Genomic DNA, 13,343 nt, shown 5'->3' with positions numbered 1-13,343 from the left:
CTGGGCAATTATCAGAAACAAAACAGAAAGGACAAAGAGGTAGACCAAAAATTTCAAAAAACAACATGTAACAAGACTCAGAAAATACTGGAAACAGAGCTTGATCATTCTATCAATGTGACGGAAAACTACTTTTCTAAAATTCCATTACTTGTGAATATATTGGCTGAATATCACATTTTAAATTATATAAATGACTTCAAAGAACTTACAAAACATTGGCCGTGAACTGACACAGTCTTAAGAATGCAAAACTGAACCTTTCCATCCCCCTTTTTTATTCATTCTCTGGTTTTCCACTTTGGATTTAAATTTCCATTCGTGCCTTTGGTATGACATTAACATCATAATCTTTATTCAAGAAGATTAACAATGATAAAATGACAACAAATGTTAAAATGATGACAAATGATAAAATGATTAACAATGAGGAGCTCAACACAAGATTCCCAGCCAAAGACTCGGGTGCAGGTTCTTTCTCTCCTGTCAGAGACTTTGTTTTTGTTGTTCCCAAGGTCAGAGCTCAAAGGTCTTCTCCTTTAAAAGAGAAGCCCAGTGCACACTGTGTATTAAACCAAGGACTCAGGGCTAAAGAAGAGAGTGTGAGTTTTGAAATGCACCATGCAAAATCTGCCACTTGTGCAAGTCATGTTCTCATTTCAGTCACCTACTTTCTTAAAAAGCATGAACAAAAGATCCCTAATCTGCTTGATTTTCCAAACAGTGGAACCTAAGAGCAGGTTATGAACATCCGTGTGCAAGCCTGCACAAGCATGATTCATTTCTCTTGAGCAAACATCAAGGAACAGACAGCCAGGTAGTGCAAAGGACAACCAAAAGACACCTGTTGAACTTCTTAGGTGTTCTTCAAAATACTGAGCCACATTCATCTCACCACTAGAGGACCAAGGGTTCAGATGGCTACATGTTCTTACCAACAACACTACCAGGGTCTTTTTAATTCTAGCCATTCTAGGGATGTGCTGTGATGTGTCACTGTGATCTTAATTCCATCCCCCTAAGGATGAAATATGCTGAACATCCATTCACATGTTTTCCTGTCATTTAGATATCTTCGCTGGAGAAGCATCTGCTCCAATCTTTTGCCTCCTTCCTGTTTTCATTGGGTTCTCCGCCTTCTTATAGTTGGGATGAAACAGTTCTCTGTATATTCTAGATGCAAGCCACTTGTCAGACTTCCAACACAAAATGTCAACAAACAGTTCAGAAACCCTGATCTGATCAACTCTGCCGAAAATAACATTATGCTTCCAGGAGTCTAGTACATAACAATTCACTCTATATTTTAAGGCCAGTTCTTAACACTGACATGAAGTATTTTTCAAATCACATTCTCCAGAATCCATTTATATCTAAGCCCAATGAGCACCTTGGCTACTCATTCATACTCATGGCCATAAATCATCAGAGGCAAGATCTGTTAATACAGCACCATTCAGAGTAAATTCCCTCCAAAACAAACTAGCATTTTTTAAAAGCTTAGCACTTGTGCTATCTTGAAAACTAGCCAGAGGCATCCAATCTGTACAGAACCTTAAAATTATGACACTTTTCCTATGACTTCCCCGCTGGTCCCCATCCAGGGTTCTATCTTGCAATGATGGATCCTATCAGTCCAGGTGACAGCGGGAGATGGATGACAATATGAAAAAAGTTCTTCCTTCTTCTTTGAGTATCTAAGTATCCAACCCACAGAAGAGCCCTTACAGGCCTCCCTCAGAACCCATTTATTCTCATTTTACATTCCCACAACACAAACGTCTACAGCAAGTTTCTTGGGGTGGTGGGGAGGGTATGATTCCTAAACCCTGCCAATCTGAGTCTGTCTTTCCACAGGAGTCTGCAGGATAAAACACCAAACACCATTTCAGAACCAAGAAACTGAGATGATGGGCCCACATCTGCCAAAAGAGTTTAGGGGAGAGGGGGCAAGTTATTCCATTCTCTTGAGTCCTCAGTTTCCTCATCCATACACTGCAGAGATGATTTCTAGTATTTCTTCCAACACAAATATTCTCCTAGCCTGATTACAAAAACTGGCTTCCTGACACCTAAAACTGATTGAGTCCCATGTCCCTATAAAGAGGTCACTGCCATGACCCCTATTTTACAGGGAGGCAATTAAGTAACTTGTCCTCAGGTACCTAACGAAGGCCAGTACCCATGCTCTGCCACTGCCACAGACACTTGGCCTTCAATAAACTGAGAGGAACAGCACATACTTTGCAGCAACTCAGTTAGTAGTGAGGGGTCCTTTTCTGATGGTCTATGAGCTCCCAAAACATTACACAAACTCTAAAAGGCAAATTTGGGGCCCTTTATGAAGTTTTAAAATCTCCAAACAACTCTGTAACCCCTGAGGGCACCATCTTAACTCACTCCATGCAATACCCTCAATTCTACGGCCTGCCTCATGGATAAGAGCACTGCTTTGGAATCTGGGTCTCCCAGAGGCTATCGGAGACTGGACTTTCAACCTTTTAAAGCATCTAAACTATGCACCTTGAGGCAGGTTATTTAATAATCTCTGGAGTTCATTTTCTCCTCCTACTTATCTCAAAAAGTTTAGAAATCAATACGGTAGGCATGTAGGAGATTGTGTCTACTGCTAGCAGTTAATGACATGAGGGTGACTCCGTGTCTCAGCACCTCTGAGGCCCTTTCACTCTCTCACACACTTCCAGGGGGCACCTGTCCTCCCTACAAGATGATGAGACTTTTACTCTTCTTCAAAGGCTTCCTCAACATTTCTTCTGGATTTTGACAGAGAGAGACCACCAACTTTGGCCATGCTAGCCTAAGAAGTCTATACAGAATGTACCTCCTGCTAAAGTGTAGTCCACGTGACTGATGGAGGAAAGCAACACCAATCACCCCAGCACAGCGACCCAGAGAGGAACAATATGATGAGCAGGGCTTAGGGGCAGGGGGCAGATACTGTCACCCAACCCATAATGAATGTCAGTCTGGTTAGCCCTGGATCAGTCACCTGCCTCTAGCGACTTCCTGCCTTCCCACTGGAGTAACATTTACCAGTTACTTCTCTTGCACTTGCAAAGCTCCCAAGACTGGGACAGCTCCCAGAACGTGACAAGAACTGAAACTGGAGAAGCATGGCCACCCGCTTCCTTCACTGTACTGATGAACGGAATGCAGAGCTTTGTTGCCAGCCAAGTGACTCTTCCCAGTGATCATGGGGTTCTCCCAGACCTCAGCCAATACGCCCTGCCCTTGGTCACTGAAGCCGCGACTAAGCAACAGCTTGCAAAGCATCCTGAACTGTTTTCCCTAGAACCTGCCACCCACATCTCATGTTCAATCCCTGCTCAGAGGCAAAGTCTAAGCCCTGTCTCTACATCAGCAGCAGTTTCGTTGGTGTCCCTGGGGATCATTAATCAACTAACCACTCCTAACCTGACCACACCATTACTAGGCTATCAGGCTGCCTGCTGGGCAGCATTCAACAGTGACCATCAGGATTTCCATTTCTTCAAAAGATAAGGGACAGTTTAAGGCACTGTCAAGAAAGAGCATTAAAGTTGCAGGAACAACTAACATCCAAAACCATCAATAGCCTGGTGACAGCTTCCAGAGCTCATTTAATCTATTTCCCCTGCCTCAAAAAAAAAATCTATGTTGGAAGAAGTATGTATAGCACTCAAATTCCAACAGGAACACTTTCCTGTTTCCTCTACTACATACCTCTGTGGTCTTCTGAGTCTGGAAAGGGTTCAGATGATAGACAAATGTCCCATACAAAGGAACTTCAGGAACATATTTGAAAGGATTAAAACGTGCATCCTTTCTTTGTGAGATATGAAGAGTTTTGTTCCAGAAGTCCATAGAAACTTGCATCTAGCTCCCATCCTATGGTAAACAATAGCTTCTGCTGCCCCTGTTACAGTTTTCAGATCAAGCCCTCTTGATTTGTCTCCCTTAAACACTAGTTCAGACATTTCGCCACACCTACCTGGACAAAATGCACCCTGCTCTAGAAAGCCCTATGTGACATGACTCCTTCCTAATTGCAATATTTCTGAACTCATCTCTCACCAATAATGCCTACAACCCACCATGCGAGAAATCTTTCAGCTCCTCAACTAATTTATACTTCCTGCCACTACACCCTTGCTCCTGCCATTCCCTCAACGTAAAATGCCATCCACAGCTCTATTAATCTAAGATCTAGGCATCCTTTAAGACAAGGTCACCCCACCTTCTCCATGAAGCCACCATCAGCCCAGCTAAAAGTGAGCATTCTTTCCCTCTGGTCATTTGTCAACACACTGCTTCTTCCCAATCACAAAATAGGCAAATACCAGGCAAGAACCACACCCTGTACTTCTTTGTCCCCTCCTAGTGCCCCACACACGTGACTAGCATGTAACACATGCTCATTAAATGTACCTGCTCTGTGAATGCATGAACACGTTAACACTTACAGAACAACATCACACCAGAAACAACTACCATCACCCATGTTCACCAAAGCAAATAGGAAACAAATTTTAAAATGGCATTTTGATTTGCCTCAGTATTACATTCTGAGTTGGTAATGCAGGAAAGACTACTCAAAACCTATGAGTAAGAAAGAATCAATCTCCCCAGTAATAAGACAGAGTACTATAGAGACATGATGTTGTCTCTACATAGCTAGATAAAAACTGTGTTTTATCACAGGCAAAAAAAACAACAACCTTAACCAGGACAAAATGACAACATGGCACTCTAAGTTAAGACTATGCCAAAGAGTTTTAAACCTTCTTGGCGTGACTATACTCAGTATGCTCAGTCTAAGAAATAGTGGCTAGGTGTTTCAATGCACCAAACTGCAAGCCCAGAATAGTCAGGTATTTAGACCACATGATAAAGAACACAAATGGCTATGCCACATGACAAGCATTGTAGACGTATTATGGAAAACATTCCCCTCTCAATTGGGACACTATGATACAAGCTGAATGAGTTTTAAAAATAATTTTAGTTGTTTTATATTATATATAAGGGATCCCAGCTATTGAAGTGTGATAAATATTAATTTTAAGCTAAAAGAAATTACTAAATGGTGATGTTATGTTGCCTTCTTAGCATCCCCAAATATTATGAGGTTACTATATGATCCCAAGTAATATCTAAGATGGAATGTACAGCTACTATTTGGCTTTTTCAACTGAAATAGCAAGCACTGAAGGTCAGATTCCTTGTCTACCAAAACAGAAATCCAGGTCAGATAATGACAAGGCTAAGGAAAATCAGGGTTGTGTTTCTAAACATCAGCCTCAAAGTCAGGGACACCAACACCAACACTATCGTCGTCATCATCATCACAAATAACAAAGGAAAGAAAGACTTTTATAGTACTTGTTATCTACCAAGCATGGCTCTGAGATCTTCACATATCAACTTAACAAATCTCCAGAAGAACTCTGAGACATGTGTCACCAAAATCCATGTTGCGGATGAGAAAACTGAAGTTGGATAATTTACATAAGGTCACACGGCATGCAAGTTACAAGCCCAGACTCAAGCTCAGGAAGTCAAGCTCAGAGCCCAGGCTCTTACCCATGTGCATCAGCTCTTACCCATGTGCATCAGCACTTTCCCATCTACATCCCAAGGTACGCTCACATCCCTGTTCCCATAGGCCTTCCAAAGACACACCCAAATGCTCTGAAAATCTGATAAAGGTATTTGTAGGTCTGATGTTCCTCCTTTTAGGAAAACACCTTCAAAAATGCATTACCTGACTGACTAAAAGTGTGAACTGTGGGGTCAGGCAGGCCTGAGGAAAGGCCTGGCTCCACTGCATGAGTGATTCTAATGGTAAGGTATTATTTCAGCCTCCTCATCTGGAAAATGCAGATAGTACCAATGTATAAGATGATTGTGAGGATCAAATGAGACACTACATGCAAAGTCCTCAGCAAAGTCTGTGGCACATACCAAATAATCTAGTAAAACAGTTAGTACAGTTACTATCACTAGTAATAGTTCCACTTGTTCTAAATTTACTTGTTTCTAACTGAAGGATAGTGCTTTAAATTCTAAAATACCAGAATGTGATTACCAGACTACACCAGTATTATTTTAACCAAGAGCTAGGATAGCCACAAAGTTAAGACTTGCACTATCTGAAAATAATTGTAGAAATGTTTCTTAATAATACTCAAAGGTAGCTGAAAATTAGTATCAAAAAATATAGTGACGGGGCTGGGGTTGTGGCTCAGCGGTAGAGTGCTGGCCTCACATGTGCAAGACCCTGGGTTCGATCCTCAGTACTACATAAAAACAAATAAGTGAAATTAAGGTATTGTGTCCAATTACAACTAAAAAATAAATATTAAAAATATATAGTGATAGATAAACAATGATAACTATGGAAAAGGACAACCTTATGAGAATTAGTTAATTCCTGAAATTTTAAATATCAGAAGCTGAGCAGTCCTCAAGCAAAGAAAATGACTTGAAATTACCGAGAACAAGCTACAGGAATTATATCCAATATCTCTGAACTGTACACGTTGGGAATATTGCTTTGATGAATAATTAGAGCAAACAGGTTTCACTGAGACAAGAAAGTAACACAAGTGGAGAAAACGCACTCAGAAATCGGAAGCACTGTGTTCTTTTAACTGGGGGAGTAGGTTGGGAAATACTTACTAGTATCTGGAGTCTTCTCTTCAGATCTGCCAAATAAAAATTCGTATTTGGCCTTGGCAACACTCTGGGAATGTGCTGATGCACTGTTAACCCAAACGAACGTCTCTGCCTGCAAATTGAGAACAAAAAAAGATGACATTAAAAATGCATCACAAAAGTACATCGTAAAACAAACTCACAGGAGCACGATCAAGCACACACACGGCCCACATTTGATAAAATCTATATCACACTCAAAAGACAAAAAAAAAAAAAATACAACAGGGAAAATCAGCATACAAAACTAGACCTCTGTGATTACATACCTATGAACATAGGGGAATAAGGAAAATGCAAAGAGTTTGTCTTGGTTGTGAGGCAGATTTACAGTAGATGTTTTAAAAATCAAGTTTGTTGTTGAACGATTAGAAAACTATATTTTATTTTTAAATGTATCATTTCCCACGTGATACAATTACCCAGTTCATAACAAAAATATTTCTGAGTGGGTTCTATTAAAGACACAAACAAAAAAAAAATAGTCTCTCCCCAGAAGAGATCACTGTTTTTAATAATCAGAAAGGCCACTCAGCCAAACCGTGCCCAAACTGAACTGCCAAGCATCCCATTACACTGTCCTGAATTTGAGCATCTGCCAAGTGTCCTTCATAATTCCTAAAAGCCCCTTATTTGAAAGAAAAACTACAGAGGTGACGGTGAAAGCAGTTCATATTAGGATTCTGAATTCCTAAGGCCTCCTTCCTGGCTGCTCTAGTCAAATGACAACTATCAAGAATGCCCCCTTCTCTCTGATCTAGGACCAGTTAAAGATAAGGAAGAAATTTAAAAGCACAAAGAAATCTGAACTACACCAATCGAAGACCCATTCTGCCTTTTTATTCTGAACTCAAACATACCCAGGATCCAGACCTCACCCACACTCTCTTCTCTACTTTCTGGTTATGAGACGTCTTTCCTCATCACTGACCAGCAAATTAATGGGGCTTTGCAGGGGGAGAGGCATGAAGGTTTCTATAAGCAACCAAGTAACTTCAAAGAAGAAAATCTTATATGACTTCTCTGGTTGGAGCTGAGATGGCTAGGAACAGGGAAAAGTTCCACTTCATCATCACATGGCAGGCAGGGTCATCATCAGAGAGCTAGCCTACACAATTTCAAGATAGCAATTTCTTAAAATAGCTCTACAATTGCGTAATGTCCACAATGTGCAAAACTCATCTTTCTGGAAAAGGTGCACATTCTTCTTAGCTTTAGATAGCTAACAAAAACAGGCTGATTATCTTTTTCCCCAACAGAGAGGAAAAGTGAATTTTTTGACACGTTTGGGAGCTTTGGACTGGTAAAAGAGGAACTTGGCCAAGGGGCTCCCACCCCAGGTAGGAGCTAAGACCTACAGAGTGGAGAACCAGAGGCTGGGGAGGACGACAATATCCCACCAAGCAAAGGAAGGGCCACAGGCACAGCCTGAAGGTGGGGAAGGACGAGACTGCTCAGAGGAGAAAAGGCCCAGGTAACCACAGAAGAGCCAGAGAGTGGGCAAGAGGGACAGGGAAAACAAGCACTTCTCAGAGAAGTAGGGACCAAACAACACACGATGTGTCAGGCAAGGAGCGGAAGGGGCATTTTAATCAAAACCTGATGGAAAGTCACTGAAGGGCCTTAATAGGATGATTCATTTGCATTTTTAAAGCGAAGACACTAGTAAGGAGTCTGAATGAGATACTATGGACTCTCCGAACAGGATGATGACACCAGAAACAGGCCAAAGAGGAGGAATTAAATATCTTACATACAAATCTATATAATTTTCTGATCAACTGGATTTGAAGGAATGAGGGAGTGGGAGAAATTGAAAATAAAAAAAAACATAATGGAGAATATTCACGCTCCATTTATACCCTGCAAGGCAGAGTTCCAATGCAACACACAGGGCTAGGGACACAGCTCAGCTGGTAGGACACTGGCCTAGCATGCAGGAGCCCTGGGCTCAATGGCCGGCACAAAACACAAAAATCTTCCCAATGTAAAACACAGGATCTCTCATCAAATGCTCCAAAAGTCCACGGATCCCCAACCCAAACCTATGAAGTCTAAATCCAGAACCCATGATGCTGAGGATGACTCCCAGGAATGTGGCTTGAGACACTGGGTGTATGTACTGACATAAGGGACATGGGCGTCCAGGTAACCTCCCAAGACCTCACTAAAACAACAGAAAGGAACATGTTAAAGAAGACATTCATTACTGCTAAGGCAGAGGAAAGAAATGCCCTCTCAAAAGCAAAAGTTTTAAGCAATTCCAGGAAGATCATCTATTGTCTTTTAGAGTCTCGATTTAAAGTGTGAGTACTGCTCTCTGAAGACAGCTTCTTCCTGAGTGAGTTCGTAACTTCAGGTCTTCGGAGGGCCCATCAATAGATCTTACACTTTCACATTTGGATGAGGGAGGGGGAAAAAATCACACCTTTATTCTCACTGCTAATGAAATTCAGCAGTTGCTTTTTCAAATATAAACATCAACAACAGGGCTGGGATTGTGGCTCAGCGGTAGAGCACTCGCCTAGCACTCATGAGGCCCTGGGTTCGATCCTCAGTACCACATAAAAATAAACAGTTAAAATAAAGGTATTGTGTCCAACTACAACTAAAAAATATATTTTTAAAAAAATCAATAACAAATCCCAGTATCAGTAGCTATAACTTCATCTCCAACAAAAATCCATCGTTTGCAACGTTATGTGACAGTTATGGCAGATCTCTTAAGACGCCTTTCATAATCATCCCTAGTTTAAAATGTGAGCAATAAACAGATTCACCACTAAATTTTGTTATCATTAAAGAAATACATGTCACAAATTTAATATTTTGGTAGCCAACATAGAGTCAGCCCTTCTGCAGGTTCTGCATTCAGAGTCAATAACCATGGATCGAAAATACATAGAAAAATGGTTGTATCTGCACTGAAACTGTGCAGAATTTTTCCTTGCCTTTATTCTCTAAATACAGACTATAATGACTATTTACATACTATTTATATTGTATTAAGCATTATAAGACTATGCCATTTGACAGAAGGGGCCTGAGCATCCATGGATTTTGGTATTCTTGAACCAATCCCCCATGGATACTAAAGTAAGACTATATTCTTGGTTTCTTTTACAACTCTATGAATATTAGTATATGAATTTAAAATGCATTACTTTGAAAAGAGATTCAGAGCTCTATCAAACTGTCAAAAGACATGGTACAATAAAGATCAGGAGAGACCTGCTCAAAAGCATGTTCCCAAACTGCAACTATGACCCATTCATGGCTTGTGTAATTAGTTTAGTGGATCACAACCAGATTTTAATACAAATAAGTTTATATATATATATATATATATATATATATATATATGCACACATTTAACAGAATAAAGAGTACACAGCAAAATAAACATTCTCTTATAAAATTTCTAAATTGTGTGTGTTTGGGGGTGGTGGTGGTGTACTGGGTCATAATTAAAAGTATACCTCTCCCAAGGGTTATGGTCCAAACTGAAACACCTTGCTCTAGAGTGATTCTCAAACTTTACATGAATGAGCATCCCCCACAGCACTTACTAAAGTCCATGCTCCTGAGATGTACCCCAGAGTTTCTGATTGAATAGATCCACAGTGGTCCTACTGAATTCTACTATATTCTTAGTGCAACTGTCTAACAATTTTACAGGTGACACTGTGTTGCTGGTCCAGGAACCATATTTTGTGAATCACAGCTGTAAGCCAATGTTTCTCATACTTTATTGTTTATGAGAATCACTTGGAAGTCTTGTTAAACTAGCAACTGAGTCACTCTGAGAGGGAGCCAGAGACTCCATATTCCTAAAAAGCTACACACAATCCAGGCCCAGTGAGTGGACACACCTGTAATCCTGGTGACTTGTGGGGTTGAGACAGGAGGATTACAAGTTCAAGGCCAGCCTCAGCAACTTAGCAGGACACAGTCTCAAAATTTAAAAATAACCAGGGCTGGGGATGTAGCTCAGTGGTAAAGTACCCCTGGGTTCAATCCCCATACCCAAAAAATAAAATAAAAGACAAATGCTAATCCTCAGCTCACACCCTGCATATTAACTAGTCTTGCAGGTGCTAAAGTTGGAGAGTGAAGGAAGCAGTGTTTAAAGCACTCTTGCAGAAGAGAATCACTTTTTGAAGGGCTGATCTATCTAGGGGGAAAATACACTAACGGTCTCCATGCTAACAAAGCCTCTGTATTTGGAAACCACAAGGAACCCTACATTGCCAACATTCAGGCCCAAATCAAAACATGAATAATATTTGCCTGCCTTGCTAAACAAACTAAAATTCATTCTGCTTACATGAGTTATTCTTACAGCGGTGAGCCCTGCTAATATAGCTTGCTCTTCCCCTGCCAAGTCTTGTAAATCTTCACACATCTCTGCAATACTTTTTGCAGGTCTTTGAAAAATTATACTTGAAACAATCAACTTGATGAAAGTCCCACATAACTCGGCACTACATTTTCATTCTGTACTACTAATGGAATAAAATATGTTCTTTGTGTTTGCCATTTTAAGAACATAAATCTCATAAGCATGGAATGGGCCTGGGTATGCAGCTTGGTGGTAGAGGGCCTACCTAGCAGGCACAAGGCCCTGAGTCCAACCCCAGCGCCAAAAAGAGAAAAGAAAAAAAAAATTAAAAATGAACCGATCTGGACCCCAGACACGTGATCTGGATTTAAATCCTAGTTTTGATACTCTCACACAATCTCACACAAATGCTTATATCTTTGAACTTCGAATTTCCTGCTGATAACTGAAAATCTGAAATTCGAAATGTTTGGGGCACGGGCCCGATGCTACAAGTAGAAAATTTCACACCCAAACCTCATCTTCTGACAGGTCATAGTCAAAATGCAAGAGCATTTGAAAATTACCTTCAGCCCATGTATAATATAAAATGCATATGAAACCTAAATGTTAATGTGGGGTCTACAAATCTTGAGGTCCTATCTATCTTCCTATATCTATCTGTGTGTGTATGTATGAAAATATTCCAAGATCCAAAAATATTCAAATTCCAAAATATTTCTGGTCCCAAGCGTTACAAAGAAGAGATACTCGACCTATACTTAAATGTATCTCTAAGGTCCCCTCTAATTCTGAAACAGAGATTTTTTTCACACTGAACCACCACCACAGATACTTCACAAGAAGCAAACATGCCCACCTTCCCCCTTGTGATAAGACTATAAATACTGGCATGATCTCCAACACATACCCTGTACACACAGACACAAGCCCACCGTTAAGTGGACGGGACAAATAAAAATCTCACCCTTACCTATGACACCCCTTTTCAAAATGACAAAGAATTTCACTTACACCATCCAACTCACAACATGTTCCTGATTATAATCACCAATTTTATACACAAGAGAAACACGATGGATGTAAAATGATTCTTTTCATTAGTTACAAAAAAAAATGAAAAGAAAAATCAAGAGGACAAAGCAGAGTGTTACCTGCAAATTTCAGGAGTACAAATAAGTTTCACTTGATTTGAGAAAGGGAAGGATGGGGCCAAAGGCGGGAAGAGCGGGGTGGGGAGCCGAGTGTGGAGCACATGGCTGGAAGTCTGCTCTTTCGTTTTCTAATTATTTCAATTTCAAAATGATGTTCAGAGGATTTGAGAGCCTCTAAATCAGTCAGTTGAGTATTATAAAGAGCTTTGGGCCAGAAAAGATTAAAAGCTAAATTAAAGACTATGAAAATAATATTTCACAACTCCCTCAAAACGAACACTTAATTCCAATATTCACACTCCACACTTGATCCTGCTGAATCCCATCTGCCCCCATCACCCAGCAGAAGCCAGAAACTGGACACAGTGCATGGATCCCCTCAAGTGCAAGGGTCAGGCACTACAGGCTGCCATGTGTCCTCCCAGGGTGCGCATGCTCAAGTCCTAACCCCCAGGACCTCAGATGTGACTGCATCTGGTAACAGGCTTTTTAAAGAGATAATTAAGGTAAATGAGGTCACCAGAGCGGGTCCAATCCATTAGGCCTGATATCCTCTTAAGAACAGGAGAAACAACCTGCAGACACCTGGAGGGTAAGCCACTTGTCACCTGGAGGGTAAGCCACTTGTCACCTGGAGGGTAAGCCACTTGTCACCTGGAGGGTAAGCCACTTGTCTGCAGTCTCTGGCAACAGAAGCCCCGTAAACTAACACATTAGGGCAGATGGCAATGCGTGAGGGCAAAAGGGAAGCTGCCTGGATCAACAGGTAGCTTAAGTCAAGGGTGTGGGAGAGGGGGGTGTCCCCCTGCACCTGTCCACACTGGGAACATGGGTTCGAAGAGATGCAAAGTTAGAAAAGGTGGTGAATTATTCAATTCTAGCCCAAACCGGCAAGGTTCAGAGATGGGTGGCTGGAAAGATCCACTCAGGGAGACTGAGCAGGATTCCTGCTCCCTCAGTCCCACACTACCTTTTCAACCATGACGGCCCATTTCTCTTTTATATATTCAGGTACTGTATCAGTTTTATTGGGGAGGGGAGTGTCAGTGCAAAAAAAAAAAAAAGTGTTTGAAAATCACTTGCTTATTTCTGAGTAAAATGGCAAGACAGACTCATCTACATTTGTTCTC

The 13,343-nt window shown here is 41.0% G+C and overlaps 1 protein-coding gene across 3 annotated transcripts in view; it reads right to left on the bottom strand.

Annotated features, from left to right (window-relative positions):
* The window catches only part of Psd3 (pleckstrin and Sec7 domain containing 3), a 480,958-nt gene that overhangs the window by 332,764 nt on the left and 134,851 nt on the right, over nucleotides 1–13,343 (bottom strand). For 2 of the 3 annotated variants that reach the window (XM_076853634.1, XM_076853636.1), the window contains exon 2: nucleotides 6,682–6,790. In XM_076853634.1, coding sequence (XP_076709749.1) covers nucleotides 6,682–6,790 — 109 coding nt within the window. The remainder of the gene's footprint in view (nucleotides 1–6,681; nucleotides 6,791–13,343) is intronic. The other variant, XM_076853635.1, reaches the window with a different exon arrangement.

Source organism: Callospermophilus lateralis, chromosome 4 (genome assembly GCF_048772815.1).
Source record: "Callospermophilus lateralis isolate mCalLat2 chromosome 4, mCalLat2.hap1, whole genome shotgun sequence".
Lineage (NCBI taxonomy): Eukaryota > Metazoa > Chordata > Mammalia > Rodentia > Sciuridae > Callospermophilus > Callospermophilus lateralis.
This window is presented reverse-complemented; position numbering and strand designations above follow the sequence as displayed.